At 50.0% G+C, this 23,152-nt stretch overlaps 1 protein-coding gene across 2 annotated transcripts; it reads left to right on the top strand.

Moving 5' to 3' along the window:
• The first annotated feature begins 1,179 nt into the window (after positions 1-1,179).
• On the top strand, positions 1,180-11,406 carry FMOD (fibromodulin). 2 transcript variants are annotated; one of them, XM_058540305.1, is made up of 4 exons: positions 1,180-1,290; positions 2,593-2,705; positions 4,013-5,000; positions 9,559-11,406. In XM_058540305.1, exons 3-4 carry the CDS (start codon positions 4,022-4,024, stop codon positions 9,708-9,710), a joined length of 1,131 nt encoding a protein of 376 aa, XP_058396288.1. In that variant the 5' UTR covers positions 1,180-1,290; positions 2,593-2,705; positions 4,013-4,021; the 3' UTR covers positions 9,711-11,406. The 2 variants fall into 2 exon arrangements, with proteins under 2 accessions (XP_058396288.1, XP_058396287.1); XM_058540304.1 differs by lacking the exon at positions 2,593-2,705.
• Positions 11,407-23,152: the final 11,746 nt, after the last annotated feature.

Consider the following 23,152-nt stretch of genomic DNA (forward strand, 5'->3'; position numbering starts at 1 on the left):
TTCCCCACACAGCAGTCTCTCCCGTGTGCTTTAAAAAATGTGAATCAGGTCCTTCCACTTCCTCTACTTAAAATATACTGTCTTTTGGGGCCAGCCCGGTGGCGCAGCAGTTAAGTGCGCCCACTCTGCTGTGGCTGCCCAGTGTTCGGATCCCGGGCGTGCACTGACGCACTGCTTGTTAAGACATGCTGTGGCGGTGTCCCATATAAAGTGGAGGAAGATGGGCACAGATGTTAGCCCAGGGCCAATCTTCCTCAGCAAAAAGAGGAGGATTGGCATGGATGTTAGCTCAGGGCTAATTTTCCTCACACACACACACACACACACACACACACAAAAACCAAAACAAAACATACTGTCTTTTAAATGTTTAGAATAAAAACTAAATCCTTTCCATGCCTAATATCCCTTCATGGTCTAGCTCCTGCCTGCTTCTCCGACCTTATCTTCCCCACATCCAGGGTCTCTGTATCTGTAGAATGAGTACATCATCAATCATCTCTACCACATTGTGAGCATCAGTGAGGGGCTAGGCCAAGTGCCTCACACACATGACCTCAGACAGTCCCCGCTACAGCCCAAGGAGGTAAGTGTTAGGAACCCTAAGACTGTAGTGAGGATTAAATGAGAGTGTACGATGCTGGTGCGCAGTGAGTGCTCAACAAATGTTCTATTTTCTCCAACGTAGGGAGAGAGTGTCTGTAGCCCTGACACATCTACTCTGGTCAGGGACCACTGTCCCGTGTTCTGCCCTCTTATCCACTGGTCTAACCACCTGCCCATAGGGGGAGCTTGAGCCAAGAAGGGTGAGCTAGTGCTCACTACCTCTCTGGGGGCACGGAGGTGGCTGAGAGAGTTAAGATGGCTTCCCAAAGCCTGGCCTTCCGCATCCCCACGTCTGCCCTGTGGTTTAATGGGAAATCCAGGCACTCCATAAGAGACTGTACAAAACACTTCCAGGGCACCACTAACTCATTCAGCAGAAAGAGACCCAGAGCTGCCAATGCTTCAGGGAAGAGAAGTCAGTGGAAAGAAGGTGGTTCTACAGCGTCAGGCAGAGGGAAGTGTTTTGTGAGGCGGCGGAGTGTGACCCCGCCCCTGCAGCGGCTCTGCTCCTCAGTCCCTCTCTTCGCGGTATTTGATTAGTAATTTGGGGGCGGGACCCTGGCCTGGCACAGGCACGCACACTCTCAGTCGACACTCCTACTTCTCTCTCTGTCTCTCACACGTTCTCCAGCCAAGGAGGCCAGACAGAGGGACGTGGTCACTCTCTGAAAGGTTCAACTCGAGGTAAGTTCAGTCGTTTTGCTTCAGTTTTTGTGTCTCGTAGTTCCATGAAGGAAACAAAGGAAGGGGCTGGGGAGTGGGGAGAGGGCAGGCAGGGAGGAGCCATTCCTCCTTCTCCCCTTCTGGGCCATGATCCCAAGAGGCTGGAGAGGGGCAAAGGCTGAGCAGAAGGAAGGGGTTCCAACAGGCTGCCTTTATCCTACAGTTCCTTTCTGGTTGCTGGGGGGACCTCCAATTCTCAGACATGAAAAAGTGAAGGACCAGGTATCTAGAGAATCCAGCTTTGCCTCACTACCACTCATACACCCCGCCATCCTAGCCCCCTGTCCCTGAAGTCTCTCTGTGGTACCTACATGCTGTTTTGGGGGGCAGGAGGAGTTTGTGTACTGTGTATTGTGTGCACATGTTTTGCTGGGGTGAGAGGGAGAGAATAAAGAGAAGTGTTGAGAATTGACTGTGTCCAGGGAGCTGTGAAGTGGGGGTCCAATTCAGTGAGGTGATGGCTTCTGGTTTGACTTCTTTGACTCTCATAGGAGGGAGAGATGGTCCTCTAGAGCAGAGAAATGAAAGAACAGCAGTAACTCCTGAGTAAGCCAGACGCATCTCATACAGTGCCTGCCTGGGAACGTTCCACCTCACAAAACTCTTGAGCACAGGAGGGTCTCTAGCATTAAGAGGGGATATTTAAGAGTATACAACTCTGATGCAACATTGCTAAGAGGGTGAGGTGAGGAGAGACATAAGCTCCCCACCAAGCCCTTTCAGCCATCATGGCTCCTAAGGAGAGGCCAAAGTGGGTAGGATGCACAGCCCCTGGAGAGCTGAGTCTTAAAGAGGAAGGTGGCTCTTGTCTGCCAAGGTGCCCAGTCTAGAAGGAGAAATGGAGACAGAGGCTCACTGTGCCAGCCTCCAGACAGCCACCGTGGTCCTGCAGCAGCCCAGGGCTGTGCATGGAAATATGCGTTGTTGGCAGTGGGCCGCTCTCTCCGTCTTCTCTCCTGGCCAGAAGCAGTGCCGAGCCAGCATGCCCAGGCAGTGGGCAGTTGGGTCAGCTTCTCAGAAACACTGTGGTCTCTTTGTCTGAGACCTCAGGCTGCCTGAGGCTGAGCCAGGGTGCCTCTCCTCTGTAGCCCAGAGGCTGGTAGGGTGAAACGGGCCTAGGGAACTGCTTTCAGGGGACGGGGATGTCTAGGAGGGATGATTGGCCAGAAGGTGACTAGATTGAGTGTCACAGTAGGGGTCCCTTCCATCAGTTCATTGGATTTGATGCTGGCTTTTAGACTCCTTTCTTTCTCCTGTCCCCAGATGCCAATCCCAGCAAGGCCCAGCAAAAATGTGAGGGATATATGTGACTCTTCTAGGACCAAGAAAGGTTCTAAGGTTTCTCCATCCAAGAGTGGCACTCACACCTCTGGAAGGTACCCATTGCTCACAGGGACTATGCATTGCATTGGCTATAGGTATTTGGAGTAGGGTCCCCAGGCCCGAAATGCCAGCCCCTGGTCCCTCATCTTCCACACCTTCAGCTTCCCTCTCAGATGACACCAAACCCACACTTCTCTCCAAGTCTGCCCTGTTCTCTTCTCACCAGCATACAAGCTCAAAGGCAACAGGCTGCCTGGCAAGGTGGGAGGCCTAGATATGGAGCCTGGTAACCCAGATGTCATCACAGGCAGCTTGTGATGGGAGGGGGGGATGCCAGAATCCCATTCTAAAGCTACATTCCCTTGGGCACACACAAGAGGCTTTAACTCCTGCTCTATTTTTTGGTGTTCCTCATTCATTTCTCTTGGCTGCACATGGCTCTTGCATAATATCCAAGGTGGAGCATAAGAAGTGCTAACACTTTGCTAGACACCATGGAAGACAGCCAAGTGCACTGGCTCAGACTCCATGCACTCAGGACCCACCCGAGAAGACAAGTGCCATACCTGGTTGCCAGTATCCCCAGTCTGGAGGGGATCTGTAACTGTTACATGAAGACCCTATGCCAGCCAAGTTGCATGTGTAGCCACAAACTGCTAACCAGAGAGCTTTCTCACCCAGCAGACTGTCACAGACGCTGGCACTTTGAAGGGTAGCCCAGGCCTTGTGGTGGCTGCAGAGGGACCATACGCCTCCCCAAAGCCTCAAAACCAGAAACACCCAGCCTGCCCAAGAGATGAAAAGATCTTCCAGAAGTAGTTCAGATCTTCCCCTTTGAGGTCTCAAGCCACTTCTGGAGGTTTCTCAGAGACATGGAAAGAGCCAGAGGGCTTCTTCCTTGGACTCTTGAAAAATATTATTTTCCTGGGGAGTCCAAACTGGATGTGAATTCAGGCCTAAAGAGCACCCCTCCCCCACCCTGCCCTCACCCCCGCAGGGATTGCTGTAGGCTTTCTCCCAACAGAACCTTCATGCTGCTAGAGACTCCTAAGGACCTGCCCCTTCAAAAACGGCAGTGTCCGCCATTCAAGTTTCTTCTAATCTCAAAGACTCTATTTCTGTGACTCTATGTCCAGGGGAAAATGGACCTAGCTCCCCCCAGGTAGCCAAGGTCCAGATGGACCAAGTGTGCAGAGCCGGCACCGGGAGGAGGCAAAGAGGAAGTGGGAGCAAGGCTCCTGCCCTCAGACGCTGAAGTCGGGTCTACATAGCTCAAAGCCTAAGGCTTGCCTGCTTTGGCTCTCTGCCTCCCTAGAGTCTCACTCATGCCTGCTTGCTCTGTTCTCTCTCCCTTTTGCAGAGAGACAAAATGCAGTGGGCCTCTCTCCTGCTGCTGGCAGGTCTCTGCTCTCTCTCCCGGGCCCAGTATGATGAAGACCCCCACTGGTGGTTCCACTACCTCCGTAGCCAGCAGTCCACCTACTATGATCCTTATGACCCTTACCCTTATGAGCCCTATGAGCCCTACCCCTATGGGGTGGAGGAAGGCCCTGCCTATGCCTACGGCTCTCCACCCCCACCAGAGCCCCGCGACTGCCCCCAGGAGTGCGACTGCCCACCCAACTTCCCCACAGCCATGTACTGTGACAACCGCAACCTCAAGTACCTGCCCTTCGTCCCCTCTCGCATGAAGTACGTCTACTTTCAGAACAATCAGATCTCCTCCATCCAGGAAGGCGTCTTTGACAATGCCACTGGGCTGCTCTGGATTGCTCTCCATGGCAACCAGATCACCAGTGATAAGGTGGGCAGGAAGGTCTTCTCCAAGCTTAGGCACCTGGAGAGGTTGTACCTGGACCACAACAACCTGACCCGGATGCCTGGCCCGCTGCCTCGATCCCTGAGGGAGCTCCATCTCGACCACAACCAGATCTCAAGGGTCCCCAACAATGCTCTGGAGGGGCTGGAGAACCTTACAGCTTTGTATCTCCAACACAATGAGATCCAGGAAGTGGGCAGTGCGATGAGGGGCCTCCAGTCACTGATCTTGCTGGACCTGAGTTACAACCACCTTCGGAAGGTGCCTGATGGACTGCCCTCAGCCCTTGAGCAGCTGTACCTGGAGCACAATAATGTCTACTCTGTACCTGACAGCTATTTCCGGGGCTCGCCCAAGCTGCTGTATGTGCGGCTGTCCCACAACAGTCTTACCAACAACGGCCTGGCCTCCAACACCTTCAACTCCAGCAGCCTTCTGGAGCTCGACCTCTCCTACAACCAGCTGCAAAAGATCCCCCCCGTCAGCACCAATCTGGAGAATCTCTACCTCCAAGGCAACAGGATCAATGGTGAGACCTGGGCGCAGGGAAGTGGGCGGTGGCTGTCTATTACTCTGGAAAGACCCTATTCTGAGCACTGGTAGCAATACAAAAGAAACGAGTAGGGGAACCAAAGAGTACAAATGAAGCTACCCAAAAACCAAGCCATACCCCTGTCCAAGAGGTACAAAATGGCATACTCTTAGACTAAACAGCAGTGCTAGGAAAATTCAGAGGGGAGTGGGTTGGTATGGAAGAAGACTCCCCATTAAGACGTAAGTTTTAGTCTAGGTCTTGAGAGATAAGTGGACATGGGCTAGAGGAATTCAGGACAAGCTGTTCTTGGAAGGGGAATTGCCACAAACAAAGGAACCAGTCATTTAATGGGTCACCTTGTTAAAACAGTCATTTAACCAGGGAATTCATGTGTCCATGAATTCTTCCATAAGAGGAAGGGGTCCTGTACTGAGGAGCAGTGAGAGATGAGTTTGGAGAGGTTTGGCAGAGCGCATTTCACAGAGAGGGGGATTTCACTTGAATTTCTAGGGTTCATCTTGGAAGGAAGGTGGGCTGCTAAGAAACCATGGTGTCTGTACTTACTCACCAACCCAGAAGATGATGAGATGAGCTCTCTGTTTCCACACATTCTACTCCTGCCTCTACAGCCTGGTCTTGTGTTTGGGTGTTTGTTTTTTAAACATAACAGCTAGTGGACAAGAATGTGCAGCCTCTCCGAGCTGAATGAGGTGTTCGTTCTGGTCATTTCTCCCTGGAGCACAAGGAGCCCCTGGTGGCAGGGCAGGGCAGATGTGCTCCTGGGGTAATGTGAACCTGACAACCACAGAGCCCTGGGGTGATGGGCAAGGACACTGGGCTTCCTGTTTTCCAAGCACTTCCCTGAAAATGTCTAAAGGAATGAAAAGGGCTGCCTCTCTGTCCCTAAGAACCTAAAATATTCCTTTCAGATTGGGTTATCTAGTTACCAAGCTCCCTCTCGGGATCTTGTGTTCAGAACGTGCTTACATTACCCCAGGGCCTCTGATGTCTTAATTGCAGCTGGAAGGTACTGAGCCAGAATTTAACCTTCCGTCCTCTGTCAGCAAAGTTCCCCTCACCCTGGGGAAAGAAGGACTCATTAATGACCACTGTTGAGGGCTCGGAAGTGGAGGCTGCTGAGTGCGACAGCAGCATCAAAGCGCTGATAGGGGCTGAGTCGCCCTCTCCATCTCCACCCTTTCTCTCCCTGTGCTCAGGGAGCAGATCAGTCATTTGGCAGGATGTTAAGCTAGACAGCCCTCTGAGTGAGAGGCAGCAGTCCTGGAGGCTGACGGGGGGAGGGCAAGGGGAAGCTGCGTCTCGTCCTCTAGTTTGAAGTGCAAGACACCATCAGGCACAGTCCGAACTCTTTTGTATTTAACGTCTCTTTTTGGGCCTTCTCATTCCTGAGGGGGGCGGTTCTCTAGGACGTCTCTGAGATGTTGTGTGCTGCAAAGGGTTTGACATTTACTTGTAGCTGTCCATCTTCCCACCAAGAAGTCATCACTACTTACCTGCACCCACTCTGAGTCCAGAAGGATTGTCACATCAGAAATGTCATATTGTATGCTGTGCTTGACCCTGAAAATGTGGCAGCAAAGAGCAGCTGTCCTGGGAGAGAACCCACTAGTTATTGCCTAACTACACAATCAGAGACACTTGGGGTGGGAAAGGCTTCATCCAGCATCTTGTCACCATCCTGCAAAACCACCTTGCCACTTGAACACAAAGTGGCCCAGCCTTCCAAAAGCTCTGCAGAGGATAAAACCACTTTAGTAAAGTGTCCCAAGGTCTTGCAAGAAGGTTCCCTTGTAAGTCAAACAACCTAAAAATTTTCAGTGTCTACTCCAAATCCCTTCTTGTGTAATTTAAGGCAAATCCCCTTTATCTAGTTATCATGTAGTCTCTCTCCCAGTCTTCTTTTTAGGCAAAATAATGCTAATTTCTTAATTTAATTTTTCTTAAGTTAGTGAATTAGTACATGTAAAGTACTTGGTCCAGGGCCTGGCACATAATTGAAAAACCAGTGCACAATAACTATTTTTATTAGCTATTCTTCTCATCGCCACTTTGAAGGTGACAAGCATAGTTTGTTTTGTTTTATTTTTTGCATCAGCAAGATGAGGAAATGGAGACACAGAGAAGGAAAAGCAATCTCTCTAGGTCACCTAGACTATGTAGTTTAGAGCCCTGAACCCCTGCCTTCAATATCCAAGGACCTAGAGCCAGGCGTCTCTGGCTGAGAATGTGAAGACTATCTCTCTGATTCAGACCACCAGCAGGAAACACAGTGGCCCCAGCTCAGCCCCCTCTCCTGGGGCAATTGTGAGGGCTGTCTCCCTGCACAGCTGTCAGGGGCCAGGGGTGGGGGTGGTAAAGGGAGAATTGCAGCAACCCTCTGAGGGAGGAGTTCAAGAAAGACAGGAGCTAAAGGGCGTGCAGGGGGACAAGGCCTGGTCCTCCTCCTCCCCTTCCTTCTTCCATCAGCATCTCCCTCAGTTTTTCCAGCGTGGCAACAGCAAAGCAACACAGCTCGGAATGTTATTCAGTAGCTTTGAGATCCAGTGGAGCAGGGCCGGGTATACCAGGAGAAATTTGGAAAGACTTATGTCAGTAGTTAATCTGGGCTGTAAAATGTCCTCCAGAGTCTCCAAGCAGAAGCCCTCGCTCTTCCTGAGCTGGGGAAGACAAACAGGAGGGCCCAGAGTGCCCCGTGTGTGGACAGAATCTACATATACAGTGTGTCCAGCAGCCCCCAAGGACGCCACATATTTATACAGGCAGAGTTGGGATCCAGGATTCTAGCAGGTGGTTCCAGGTGGGGGAGAGAATCTATCACAGAACCTCCAGCACAGTCCCAAGTAGGGGTGGAAGTGGTCCTGAAGCTGGGCCACTGCACTTCTCCCCAGTTCACCCCACTCCACCTTCTACACAGACGCCGCAGACCAGCCCCGCCTAGGTTCTGCCCCAGCTGCTTGCTTGGAGGCTACTCCCTCTCTTCCCTGGGACCAGAAAGGAGACATTCCAGATCTTCTCCCCACTCCAAGTGCCCTCCAAAGAAGGTTCTTCCTGGTCTCCCCACTGTTCTCACCGTCTCATTCTTCTCTGGGGCTGGATCTTCTGTCTTACGTTTGCAGTACAAGTTAATTGGCTGCAGCCTCACCCCATCTCGCCTTGTCAGTTTTTCACACGTGCTGGAAACAATTGATAGTGCTATCTTAACAATACTGTCCGCATCAGCCTATTTAAGCTTTCCATGTAGTCTTCCTTGTAACCTTCATTTTCACACCCATAACCTCTCCCTCCGTGTCGCACTCCATGGTGGCCCGTGGGAAGAGAGTCAGAAAAGCCTCCTCCCACTCTTCCCGCCCAGCCCCAGGCTGACACACAGCCCCCGACCACTGTGGCAAGCAGAGGACTGCCTCTGCTGGAAGCAAAAGCAAAGCCCAGCTCTGGGTCTGCCCAAGTGTCACGGACTCAAGATGTCCCCATGCTTGATCCTACCCGCAAGACACAATGGGTAACTTCAGCCAAGCCCCTGTCACGGCAGCATCTTCCTGAAGCCTCAGGCCCCACACTGAAGGCAGCCGGCAGAGGTGGCCGCAGCTTCTCAGTGGTGACGTTTGCTGTCCCTGCTGGAGTTTTAGCTGAGTTCTTGGTTTTTCCCTTTCAAGTTCCTGACTCAGTAGACTCAAGACGACGGTGGTTGATCTGTCCAAGAGGACAACCAGAGTTGGAACAGGGTGAAAGGCAGCAGAAGGATTTATGCTAAAACCAAACAGAACTATTGTATCTATTAGGATTACATGGTTTGGGGGAAAAGCTTCAAAAAGGGGAACTCTTTTAAAGAGGTTAACCATAATCATATTAAATGCAGGAGGCAGGGGAATTACTGATTTGACTTTGGAGGTCATAGCAGCCCCGTTCGTCTATGAATTTCCATCTCCTGAACCTCAAGGCCTTGCTCACTCCTTTGACAGGATTTGGAATGGAGCAGTGCAACTCCCCAAAGCTATGCACGCAGACACTTGTCTGTCAGCCTAGGCTTTCTCGCTTTAATTTCCTGCCACCTTCTCTATCTGCACAGTGGCAGGAGATATTCCAGATTTAAGTCCCTCCATTTCCCCAGACTTCCTTCTCACAGCAATTCAGCAAAGCCCTCCTTCTCGGAAAGCAGTCAAGGCTTTCAAAGCTGCTAGGGTTGGTCTTTGACTACCCTCTGCTTCCCCCTGCTGCCCACAAATGGGAAAAGATCAGGTCCTGGCTGGAAGGACACTCAAGGACATCCAGGGTCTGCAGAGTAATGCACAGGTTGGGGGATGGCAGGAAGCGGGGCGCAGACGCAGGCAGGGCCCCCCTCTGCCCCTGGTTCCGCCTCCTAGTGGTGCAAGCAGGTACGGCACCTATCCTGGAGAACGCCTGCCCCACCCAGCCCGGCTCCACCCCGAACATCACAAGTATTTCAGCAGCTTCACAGAGTCTGCCTAGCCTCGTGTGCAGCCGGGTCCCTGATCTGGCTTCCCCCACCATGCCCGCCCTCTTGTCCCCACAGAGTTCTCCATCAGCAGCTTCTGCACCGTGGTGGACGTCATGAACTTCTCGAAGCTGCAGGTGCTGCGCCTGGACGGGAACGAGATCCAGCGCAGCGCCGTGCCCGCAGATGCGCCGCTCTGCCTGCGCCTTGCCAGCCTCATCGAGATCTGACGGCCCTCGCACGGGCGCGGCTTGGAGCCCCCACCCCACTGCATTTGGCTTGATGTTTTGTTTTGGCTTTTGCTGGAAGGTCTGGGACAGACCATGTGACAGAACTCCATGGGCTCCTTCTACAGTCTTCTTCCCTGTAGGCGGGGTTAGGTAGGATGCGGGGACAGGCAGCTTCTGCTGAGGGACACGGCCAAGGCTCTCTTTTCCAGACAGAAGTGGTGGCAGAGGGAGTAATCCCTGGAAGTCCCCACCCCAGAAATCTCACTACCCTTAAGTTCTTCCCGCTGATCTGGTGTCCTGAACTTTAAAAGTTGCTTGGGCAATAGTACACACCTGTACTTTTCCAACCATGCCTGACCCTCTGTGAGCAGCTGGGACAGCCCTCCTTCATGCGGGCTGGTAGTGCAGATGCTCTGGGCTCCCACTGCGGCCCCTCAGAACATACCTCCTGCGGACGGCCTCCCCCTAAGCCCACCTCAGCCACTCAGTCTTGCTCCACAACACCTATACCTTAGGGAGAGGCAGGAGACTCCAAGGCATGTGGGCATCTGCCCAGTGGCCTGTGCAGAGAACTCGCACTTGTATCTGAGGCTGGAAGGACACCAAGTGTCACCTCTCCACCCCCCAATCTCTCCCCTTGAAGGCCACCAGATTGGAGGTCACCAGTATGATGACAATATTCAGGGCCTAATGGGGGAGGAGACAACCAACCTCAGGCTTAGACAAATGCATGGAGCTATATTTTAGCAGCTGGGTAGTTCTTTGAAGGTGGGTCAGACTTCAAAAGAGGAAAGGCCAGACTTTGCTTATCGTCAGCATCCCCAATGGGGCAGACACACCTCCAGTCGGCTGAGCTGAGGACGCAGCCCCAGTAGTTTCCTTCTGGCCCAGCGCTCTCCGCATTCCCAGCAGGTCCCACTGGGTCTTTATCCTCGAAGGCAGAGGCCATGTGAGTCTCAAAGCATGAGGAAGGTAGTCTGTCCTCTCCTCCAAGCAGAAATGTCTACATCCTGATAGGAGAGACAGACTCCAATCAGCCTTGAACTTGCCTGCTAGCCCGAAGGAGGAGGCTGTGGTTCATCTTATTAACTGATTTGTCCTCAGGCCACAGTTAAAAGTAGCAGCTCTGTCTGGAGATGCTCATTGGGTCTATGAAGCCCAGGCCAGGCAGCCAAATCTTGCCTGTGCTGAGCATGAAACCTTTTGCTTTCACATCTCTGAGCTACACCCTCATTACTAAGATGGCTGTTGCTTTATAGTTTGGCTGGAGAGCGATTAATTCTTCCCATTTCTGAAGGTAATGTTGCCTGGGGCCTAACCCACCTGTTCCAGTGGGATGGAGCCATCTGGGTAGCCAGGGGCAGAGACTGGTTGAGGAGAGCAAGCCCCAGTCTTGTTTCTGCCCAGATGCCATCATGTCCCTGATACTGTGTATGCTTTGAGGCAGCTTCCCTGAGAAGGCGAAGTGGGGTATCCTTGGACTATGTTCTTGGCTCCAGACCCTGAAATCCACAAAAGCCAAACCAGCTCATTTCAACAAAGGAGCTCTGACGTGAGGGGCAAGGCTGCCCCCAGCCCCAGAGCTCTTCAGAAAGCATCTGCATGTGGACACCATCATGCCTCTATAAAGGATCCTTATTACAGGAAAAGCATGAGTGGTGGCTAACCTGACCAATAAAGTTATTTTATGATTGCATCCACAAGAATGGAGTCATTTAAGGCAGACAAAGAAGGGTTACTTTGAGGGGACCTAGAGGGGCACATAGGCCTTGTACTGGAGAAGCCCACTTTCTCATCTATTCTGCTTGGGTAGATGTAGCTGTCGGGGGAAAAGGGAGAATCCCCCTCTGCCCTTTTCCTTAAGGTTCTTCTGGCTGGCCAAATAATCAAGACAGGTTAGCAGGAGAAGATAATACCAAGTTTAATAACATGTATACATGGGAGAAAGCAGGGACACTGCGTTTCTCCACACAATAGCAGAATTCTCGTCTTAAATACCATGTTCAGCCAATGACAAAGGAGGATGTTGGGAGTGGGGGGAGTCAGTTACAGGAGATTACCACTAAAGCACAGTAAACAAGAGTAAGGTTATTACGCAGATTTAAGTCCTCATCTTTTACATTGATAAGTTTCTAGAAATGAGGTCATCCCCCCTCTTCCCAATACAGAGAGGGAGATACCTTTACAAATGGAGATTTCCCTTATAAATGTAAATGTCTGTCTGGCAGCTCCTTGCAGGGCCATCCAGAGAATGTGGCCAGAGACAGAACTTCTGATAAGATGGGCTTGTTGGTGCCTTTTCTATTGTGACATCTATTTTACATTATATTACAGCCATCAGATAGAAGATCTGTTCCAGGAAGGAGTTACTATGTCAAATTCTTTAGGCAGTTAGTGGGGGAGGTCAAATGTCCTCAGAGAAAACAACCAAGGTAGAGAGATAGATTTCAGGGTGGCCAAATGTTGATCTCCCACATAGCTAAGTGGTTAAAAAAAAAGTCACCTTTATAAAAGCTCTAGTTAGCAAACTTTGTGCTCTGGAAGTTCTTTTTTAAGTCTAACATCAATCCCACTAATTACACATTTCCTTCCATTTTGTTCCCCAAGAGATAAAGAACAACTGGGTTTTTTCAGTCACTCTAACATTTTTCTCCTTGGACCGTCCTCCCTTGTCAATCCAGTAATTCTGGGTCTGGTGAGTCCTGTATGTTGTTGTCTTAACTGCTCCTGCCCTCTAGTGGCAACTGAGCAGAACTGCGAGCACTCAAGCACTGCAAAGCCCATTTGGGCCTGGAAGGGGAAAAGAAGCATTCAGCGGCCCATCATTCTTTCATTCATTTCCTCAATGCACTTTTCTGGAAAGTCTTTTTTTTTTTTTTTTTTTTTGCTGAGGAAGACCAGCCCTGAGCTAACATCTATTGCCAATCCTCCTCCTTTTTATTTTTTCCCCAAAGCCCCAGTAGATAGTTGTATGTCATAGCTGCACATCCTTCTAGTTGCTGTATGTGGGACGCGGCCTCAGCGTGGCCGGAGAAGCGGTGAGTCGGTGCGCACCTGGGATCTGAACCCGGGCTGCCAGTAGCGGAGCGCATGCACTTAACCGCTAAGCTACGGGGCCAGCCCCTGGAAAGTCTTTAAATGCAGATGTTGTGCCAGGGGCTTAGCAAATGCTGTATAAGTTAGGAGACTTCTGCTTTCGAGGCAATCCACTATATTCTGATAGGGAAATAACAACAACTGGTATTCTGTGCCAAGCATGTTGCAAATGTTACAACACCATCTTAAGCCTGAGTAAACTAATTTGATTATAATTCTTCAAAGTAAGAGTTAGGCAGAAATGTAAGTGTGTAAAAATATCAGAAGGAAATACAACTTAACCACAGGCCTTCTGAAGAGAGGCTGGACCTGTAGGCAGGGGTAAAGCCACCTAGTGCCTTTATTACTTCAGACACAAGCACCAAGAAGCTTGACCAACATCTCAAACCTCCCATCCAGTGGCCTGTGTTATACGCAATCTCACAGTTCTGTCTTCTCGCCACTAGTGGGCATCATCTCACTTTACACCATCAGAGGCTTTTCTGAAACCTTGAAATCTCTTCAGTCCAGACTACCTTCTCCCAACCTGCTCTGATCAGCCCCCAGCCCCACTGGACACTGACCAAAAATCAAGGCACCAGAAGGCATAGTGTAAGCGGGGTCTTGACCCTTGTGTGCTGTGGACCCCTTTGGCAGTCTGCTGAAGCCTATGGACCTCTTCTCAAAATGTTTTTTAAGGCATAGAATAAAATACATAGGATTCCAAAGGAAGCCAATTACATTGAAACACAGTTATCAAAATATAACATACACAAATGTTTGTGTAGTATATATGTTTGTTTATTAATGCAACAAACAACAAGATCTAGCAAAAAGTTTAATTAACTACAGTCATTTCAAAGTCCTGATGAATGTAAACAGCATTTGGAAGTATTTTCAACAACTGTAATGTGACATAGAAATATCTATGATTTCAGTTGGTGACAAGGCCACAAGTACGGCTCATACTGTGGTGTTTGTTACCTTCATAATTGAAGGGAATGCTAAATTTCAGTTAGCTGAAAAGAAGATAAAGTGTTTTCTCATCCAAGTTCGTGGACCCTCTCTAAGTTAACCCATGAAAAGACAGATAGAAAGATGGGTCATAGAGGGAAGGCAAGAAGAGAAGGCAAATCGTGGTCTTCTCGCTGTGAGCGCAGCTCAGTCACTCAATGAATTTCTACTTATGCAAAACGCTGAGCCAGACACTGTGTCACCAGCTGGCACATTCAGTATATGAAAGAATGAAGGTGGCGCTCTCTAAGTACTCGCGTGGAGTTTGGTGGAGATAAGAACAACTGACATGCATTTTGCCTCAGCCATTTAAAAGACACTTAGTTGATCTGAGAACCCCTGAGGCAGTTCGATGTTAAGTGCCTAAGGAGGTATATGGACAAAATGTCTCTTCATTCTTTTTTGTAAATTTTTTGGTGAGGAAGATTCACCCTGAGCTAACATCTGTTGCCAATTTTTTTTTTGCTGAGGAAGATTGTCCCTGAGCTAACATCTGTGCCCATCTTCCTCTGTTTTGTATGTGGGACACCGCCACAGCATGGCTTGATGAGCGGTGCGCAGGTCCGCAGCTGGGATCCGAACCTGCAAACCCCGGGCTGCTGAAGCGGAGCCCACAAACTTAATCACTACGCCACCGGGCCGGCCCCTTCATTCTTTTTAAAGAGGAAGGACTAGTGAGGGCTGGGTGGCTGGGGGAGCTGCAGGTGCAGCCCCAGGCACCCTCTCTCGGGGGCTGGCAGCACTCCATTATTCGGCCATTCAGTCTACTAAGCACCCAGTGCGGGTCCCACAGCAGAAGTGTGTCCTCAGGAGACTCAGGGTTCTGTGCAGACCTCAGGCTCTCCCAGGAAGTCCTCTGCCTTAGACAGACAGATGGAAGCTGGCAGACAAGGCTCCCACTACCAGCTGAGCCTCGGGTGACCCGGGCCACCATGTTGTGCCCAAAGGGAGCAAACACATTGCTCAATCCCATGGCAGCCGGAGCTTCCAGAGCAGCAGTCCTTCCCGGAAACCAGGCCACACCCTGAGGACAGAGTCCACACGCGGTTTGAGAAAAGCTGACACAATACAGTTGTGTGTTGCTTAACAACAGGGATGTATTCTGAGAAATGCATCTTTAGGCGATTTCATCATTGTGTCCTTACACAAACCTCAGTAGTGTAGCCAGCTACATCCCTAGGCTACATGGCACTAATCTTAGGGAACCACCATTGTACATGCAGTCCGTCATTGACGGAAACATCATATGCAACGCGTGACTATAGACTGAACCAAGTCCTTAGCTGACCCCCGTGGCCCAGGGAGCAGAAGAAGAGGGGAAACTAGCACAGAAAGGCTGAAAGGGACAAAAGGACCAAGCACACCCTGCCCAGTCATGCTAGGCTCCAACAGGAACTGCAGACACTAAAGATAAATGAGCTGCTCCCACCCACGGGGCTGGGTTGGCAGCTACGCTTAGAAGAGAATGAATGAAATTACCCTTGACTTGGTTTAAGAAATAATAATTGGAAATGGGTCAGAGTCCCAAGAGGAGATAAGAAGACCTCCCTACAGAAGCAGAAGCATTGACCAGCAGGTGAAGTTAGTCTTGAACCCTCCAAAAACCCACCAGCAGAGAACATTCTATCCCAATATCCCTGTGTCTCTTCCAAAAGTGTCATACAGAGCCACGGATCTTGCCAAAATAAGACTCTGGAGACAGGCAGGGCAATAACCCATATATGCCATCAGTGCCCGGCTCAGTCGGCAGTTCTGGAGGTGGAGTCGAGTCAGACGCTAGGGCCAAGAACCGCAGTTTGCACAGGAAGGTGAGGGGAAGCCATTCCAAGGAAGGAGCTGCAAAACTCCAGTCCTAAAGTAGAAGAAGATACATGTGGTCAGTGTCAGGGGCACAGCAGCTGCCAGCCCAGGAGTAAAGGTGAGTCAAGATCAGACGGTGGCATCATGGGGACTTGGGAGCTGTGTAGTGCTGCCCTGAGGACTTCAGCCCAGTGCAAGTGTCAGGTGGCGCTTCCTGGCCCATCCTCACACGTGGAGGCTCTCAGCCCACAGACACCTCCAATATGTGAAAAGCATCTCTCCTGGCCTCAATGATCGTATTTTCTGAACCAAATTATACATTTCACTAAATATGCATGTCTTCATTGGACCATAAAACAGTTTATTTAAAAACATCTGTGTCCTAGGAAGTCTAAGACATGCAATCAAGATCATTTGGGGGTCAGACCATCAGGTAAAGGGAGAGGTTGTGTCAGTCCCAATTCTTAAGTTGTAAGCAATAGAAATTAAATTTAGCTGATTTAAGCAGAAAAAGAACTCATTCATTTGTTCGTTTGTTTATAAGGGGGGTGGCATATCAAGTGGCTCACAGAATCTCTGGGAGGGCTCTAGAATCATGCTTGAAGGGCATGTCCAATAATGCCCAAAGTCACAACCATGAAGATCCCACAGCCACCACCCCCCGGGGCACAGACACTGGAGCTGGCTCCACCAACGCCACCAATATTGGATAATGGATGCTTCACGAGAACCACTGCTGGTCCTGCACGTAGAATCTGGATGTAGCTGCCATCACTGCCCACCCTCACCAGAGTCGGTTCCACAGGCCCCTGCTGTTGTGTGCCACTACCTTTCCATTCAAGATGATATTGGCAGAACTATGGCAGAATGTGTAGTGCCCTAGTGGTAAGTGAGGCTGGGACAGTGACTATCCAGCAATCTCATCTTCAATAGTAAAAGTCAGGCTGTCACATGTGGTTGGGGAGAACCCACAATAAATAAAGGGCTCAGATGCTGAGTGGCCAAACCAATGTCAGAGTTTCCTTTTGGGAAATCTGTGGAAGGGGTTTGTAAGGTGCATTGGTCCCCACACCTGCCACCATGACCACTCTGTGAAGCTGGGTAACAGACACCAACACAGGAATAGGGTGTCCTCATATAAATCAGGACTGTCACATACAAATGGCTCCTTCCTCTTAATCCAGAAATACTTCATTCCGGCTAACACTGCTTTGAGTCTGGTTTCAAATCTGCAGAACCCATCCGTATTAGTCTCATAGGGCTGCCATAACAAAGTACTACAAACTGGGTGGCATATAACAATTTTTTAAAATTCATTTATTCTCTCACATTTCTGGAGGCCAGAAGTCCAAATTCAAGTTGCCAGCAGGGCCATGGTTCCTCTGAATGCTTTAGGGAAGAATCCTTCCTTGCTTTTTCCAGCTTCTGGTGGCTCCTACTGTTCCTTGGCTTGTGGCTGCATCTCTCCAGTCTCTGCCTACCTCCCTCTTCATGTGGCCGCCTTCTCTGTGTCTCTTTGTGTCCTCTCCTCTTCTTATAAGAACACTAGTTATTGGATTTAGGGACCATCTTAATTCATTGTGATATCATCTTGATCCTTAACTAATTACATCTGCAAAGACCCTAGTTCCAAATACGGTCATATTTTAAGGTTCTGAGTGGACATAAATTTGGGACACTAGTCAATCTATTTTGTCACCTAAAGGAGACTTTTCCAAGGCAGACTGACAGAGCTTCATCTAGATGTCAGACAGATGTTTCCAGAGGCTTGGGGATGCACTACCAGCCAGGTGCTAAGACCCACGCACCACAGAGCCAGGTCCTGCCCTCAGGCGTATGACATTCTGACAACAGCAAAACAGTCCAAGACAGGCACCACATACGCACCAAACCGAACAGTCCGAGACAGGCACCACATATGCACCAAACCGAACAGTCCGAGCGGGCATCACACACTTAACAAACCAAACAGTCCAAGACGGGCATCAGACACTCACCAAACCGAACGGTCCGAGACGGGCACCACATACTAACCAAACCAAACGGTCCGAGACGGGCATCCCCTACACACCAAACGGAACAGTCCGAGGCAGGTATCACCTACGCACCAAACCGAACAGCAGAGAAGAGGAGGGAAGACATTCTTCTGGGCTGGTGTAAATAGAAAACAACTCACGTATATCAGGAAATCTACATCTTCCTTTTTTTTTTTTTGTGAGGAAGATCAGCCCTGAGCTAACATCTGTTGCCAATCCTCCTCTTTTTGCTGAGGAAGACTGGCCCTGGGCTAACATCCATGCCCAACTTCCTCCACTTTATATGGGACACCACCACAGCGTGGCTTGACAAGGGGTGCATTGGTCTGCACTCGTGATCTGAACCTGTGATTCCTGGGGCGATGCAGCGGAGTGCGTGAACTGAACAGCTATGCCGCCACCAGGCCGGTCCCCTACATCTTTCCTTTTTAAATTTATTATGAAATATTTCAAACCTACAACAAAGCACAGAAAGTAGTATAACAAAGATGTGTGTGTTTATCGTCCAGATTTAAGAAACATTAACATTCCATTCTGTTTGCTTTAGAGAAATTTTTAAGACAATAAAACATTGCAACTCACTTGAAATCTCCTTTTACTTCTTCCCATTCCTGTCTCTTCCTCTCCAGAGGTGAACTCTCTTTTGAGGTTTGTGTTTTTATCATTTCATTACATATTTTCGTATCCATAAATGAAGTGTTACTGAATCAAGTGGGTTTGCCTCCTGGCGAGCTAAATAAGACTCTACACCAGTGGAAGCTGTCTCACAAAGTAAAGCGTATTTGCAGCAAATAGGAGACAATAAAGAATCATTTCCAAAGACATGGCGTACCCCAACAAAGGGAAGCAAGGACCTTTTATTTTGGATGGGGAATGAATATTCAAAAGGGAGAGGTGGGGAGGGCCGGCCCGGTGGCATAGCAGTTAAACGCACGGGCTCTGCTTCTGTGGCCTGGGGTTCGCAGGTTCGGATCCTGGGCGCGCACGGACGCACCGCTTGTCAAGCCATGCTGTAGCGGCGTCCCATATAAAGTAGAGGAAGGTGGGCATGGATGTTAGCTGAGGGCCACCTTCCTCAGCAAAAGGAGGAGGATTGGCAACGGATGTTAGCTTAGGGCTAATCTTCCTCACCAAAAACAAAGAGGCAGGTATTCTCTTGTGCAGGCTCAGTTGGAAAACACACTTCCACATACACTGGAGGTTATGGTGATAAGGCCTAAGCTCCTCCTGGAGAGATCTTAGCGGTAAAAATAAGGCAAAGGTCACGGGCATAGCTCTTGTGCTGAGGCTGGGTCTGGTTCAGGGTGGCTGGGGGCTGCATCAACTTAACATAACAAAAAGGGAAAAAACAACTTGGAAAACCAGTTAAATTCTTCCAAACTCACCCCTGAGTTCCTTGGGGCAGCTAGCTGGTGACAGAAGCAGAGCTGTTTGTGTCTCTAAGCTTTACACAGCAGTGCTTTATGGATCACTCTGCTTCCTTCACTGAACATTCTGTGTCCAAAATTTATCCATACTGATCCTTGTAGTTCCAGTTCATCCATTCTAACTGCTGTGTGAATACACCTAAAATTATTTCTCTATTCTCCTTTTGAAGAACATTTAGATCATTTTCAATATTTTATTGATAGAAACAGTGCAGAAAACAAACAGAAAACCAATCAAACATTCTTTCCCCTGTGTCTGTGGGCTGCAGTGGGGAGTCTCTCTGGGGTGTATACCAGGGTTTCTCGACAGTGGCACTCTGGGCGTTTGGGTCAGGATAATTCTTTGTTGGGCAGAGGTGGGGAGGACCGGGTGAACCGCCTGTGCGTTGTAGGATGTTTAGCAGCATCCTTGGCCTCTGTCCACTAGATGCCAGTAGCACTCCCCCCTCCCCAGTCAAAATAAAAAATGTCTCCAGAGTTGCCAAATGTTCCCTGGGGAGCAAAAGCACCCCCAGTTAAGAACCACTGCTATATATGCCTAGGAGAGAAGTGCTGAGCTGCAAAGGATGAACAATGTACCTTTGCTAGATGCTGTCCAACTGCTCTCCAAAGTGGTTGTACAAATGTCCACTCACAGTCATGGTACATGAGAGCCCCCATTTCCCCACTTCTCCACAATGCCAAATGTTGGTTCAGACTTTAGCAATTTTGACAGTCTTCTGGGTGAGACTTGGTATTGATTTTTATTTTAATTGGCATGCCCCATCTTTTATTTTCAAGATGATAGCAATTACACTGACCTTTTCCTTTTCAGAAGTTACGCTGAGCTTTTGTTGGCAATCCCAAAAAGAAATGGAGCTAAATCTGCCAGCCCAGCACTGGGAGCCTGGAGTTGGGATCTGCCAAGTGTGCAGCGACAGAACTGATCCTCCAACCCATCCCAGACCAGCTCCCTCCACTAAGAAGGCTGCAGGAGTCCCCGAAGGTGGCACAAGCCCTCTGTGCTATGGGAAAAGCCCACCTTGCCTCTTTTCTAGGCTACCTGGCCTGTGGGCAAATGCAGAGATTACAACTCTTCTTTCTCTTGTGGAAGGGGGAAGAGAGGTGGCCTCTCTTGCCTAGCACAGGAGAGGTGGGGACAGCACCCCCAGTGTCCCACCCAGGGCCCATTCCAGGGCAGCTGCTGCAGCAACAGTGGCTGTGATGGCATTTGTAACCAGTGGCAGTGGGAGGGTGCAGGTGAGAAAGCCTCAGGAACAGGTACCCACATGACTGTAGGCCAAGGGCAGCATCAAAGGTGAGCAGGAAAGGAGGCCCAGTGAATGCACTGGCATCTCTCCAAGCCCAGGTCACAAGGCATCAGGCCATGACTCATGAGCACTGGTGAAGGCAGCAGTGAGGATGGTGTGTAAGACCCCAAGCTCTGCCAAGGACAGAAAGGGAGCAGTCAGAGGCCAGCAGTGGTGCTGGTCCGTGTGGGGCACATCCACCTCTTGACTCCATTGTCCCATCACCAGATTATCCTTTTCTTGTAGAAAAGAATAGGATAGAGTGGGGGATCATTGTTATAAACCCACAGTCAGTACCACGCATCAATGTTTCAAGTGTTAGCTGAGCAATGGGGTAGATTGTAAATTCTTTAAAGGTAGAGATCATGTCCTATGACTCCTCCATATACCCCACAACAGTCCTCACAGAGCTGGGTTCATAAGTTTTTACTAACATCTGTTGGATCATATTCTTTGGGGACCAATGAAAATAGTGCCATAAATGGATGTAATAACCCATTACCACCCCCCCCCCCGCAGACATCTCTTTTTTCTTTTCAAAAAATATAAAGTGCTTTCAATGGTACGACTTCATTTCTTTTCCTAAAATATCTATACAGTAAGGAGACAGGTACGATTCACCCCATTCTATAGATAGGATAATTGAGACCTACTACTTTTAATCAACTTGCCCTTAACAGCATAGACTCAACACTGAAACTCAGGTCTACTGGCTTCGCATGAACCATACCCCACTGCTGTGTGCTCCTTGCTCTCCTCCCTGTCCCCATCATCTGGCACCACTGAGGTGCCCCCAACACATCATTGCTTTTGTTCTTAACAATGCAAAACATCAACAAAGGCACACTTCTGACACCAACAGGGCCCAGCAGGTGATAGAACTGGATGGCCAGTAGGGGTCGGTGAGCACTGAATTGCCAGTCTCTGTGTTCACTGAAGAAAACCGACGTATCAGTGTGTAGTATGTTGGGGGGAGGCAAAGACTGCAGAAGAGATGAGTCTCTGGGCTACAAGAAAGGACTTCAGGAGAAGAGTTTGGGAGAAACTTACCATAACACCTTGGTGTTGATGCAGGTATACGGAGAGATCAGGTAGGCACTCCACGGGTTCATGAAAAAAGGACAAAGTTTAATCCTATTAAAGTGGGATTTATTGTAAATCCGTGGATGCTGCTGTTCTAAAATTTTTGAGGGGGCGGAATTTGAAGAAAAGTCCCTGAGGAAAAGAGGAATCCTGTCTTGCCAAGAGGTCTCTCCCCTGGCAAAATCCACGAACTAAGAGCAGGACCATGCTAGGGCTGGGGTTTCAAGACTGTACTGTTTTAGTCTGAGTTTTCTGTTGCTTGACTGATAGGAATTTTAAATGTGCCTGGAATCTAGAGTTACCCAGAGCAGCCAAACCAGGAATGGGTAGCTGAGATTAAATGTGGGAAAGAATACTCATTCCTTCGTTATCAATACCTAAAATAATATCATTTATTAGGCATTTATGTGCTAGGCATTTTGTCACAATAACGCTAGGAAGTAGGAGCTATTATCATTGGCATTTTTCATTGAAGAAACTGAGGTTCAGAGAGATTAAGTAACTGCTCAAGGTTACACAGCCAATAAGTAGCAAGGGTGAGAGTCAAGCCCTGGTCACCTGTCTCTAATTTTGATCTCGATGCTACTGTGCTAGGTCCTTTGAGTCTACGTGTGTGTGTATGTTTGTGCGTGTTGGGGTGCAGAATCAAAGAATCCAAGATACTTTCTCTTACAAACCTGACAACCTACATCCTCAGAAAATGTATACTCTATTAGAGGATACGCAGCTGTAGCCCATGGCTCCAGTATTATGAAGCGGCTGGTTACTTTGGTTTTAGAGGGTGGGTGACAGCTAATGGAGAGGAGGGCTCATGTGACGCGCCGTGGCAGGGCGAGGACACACAAATAGGAAGAGAAAGAGGGCCCCTCGCGTGGCAAATCTGGGGAAATAAATGCCCAAATCCACAGGGACTTTGGAGAGAGGACTGGGAAGGGTTCGAGGTTCAGAAACCCAGAGCCTCTAGAATTGCTTAAGAATGGCTGAGCTGGGGCCTGAGAAATGGGGAAACGACCCGAAGCTTTAGGGACCCGAGCCACTCGGCAGCAGGTGGCCAGAGGGAGGGAATCCAAGCGCCGCGCTCCGGGCCCTCCTCTTGCCTCCCCTCTTTCTGCAGAGGCCACCTGCCGAGCAACTGCGCCCCGAAAGCGCCAGCACCCCCTCCGCCAACCCCTTTGTTTTCTTCTCCTCGGCCAAACCTCGATCGTCAGAGCCGGCTTTGATTGGCCTTTTCAGGCCCCCGCCAGCCAATCAGCAGCTTGTTGCCAAGGCGGGGCCCAGAGGGGCGGGGGCTGCGCGGGGCGGACTTGTGAGCGCTGTCCGGGCGTCTGGAGTCCAGCCAGCTGCTGGTGTTGGGGGCCGGCGGACGTCTCTTCCCTGGGTCCGTGTCCGGGAGGGAGGCGGGAGCCAGACGCCTGCGTGCCCGCTGGTCCGCAGCCTACCCTCCACGCAGCGCCGGCTCCACCCCAGCTACGCAGGCCTGATTCCTGGGCCCGCGGTGGGAGGCCTCTGCTGTCCCCAGCTGTCCTAGCTGAAAGGCGTCGCGGTTGCCCCCCAGGAACCTCGGGGACGTGAGAACTGCCTTCCTTGGAAGGAACCAAAAACAAACTCCACTCACACGTTTGGGGCCGAGGAGACTAAGACAAGAAGGCTGGCTAACAAAGATGCTGTCCTGCAGTGTGTGCCCAGCAGTGACCAAGTGACCACCTCATGCCCGGTGA

This window comes from Diceros bicornis, chromosome 4 (genome assembly GCF_020826845.1).
Source record: "Diceros bicornis minor isolate mBicDic1 chromosome 4, mDicBic1.mat.cur, whole genome shotgun sequence".
Classification (NCBI taxonomy): Eukaryota; Metazoa; Chordata; class Mammalia; order Perissodactyla; family Rhinocerotidae; genus Diceros; species Diceros bicornis.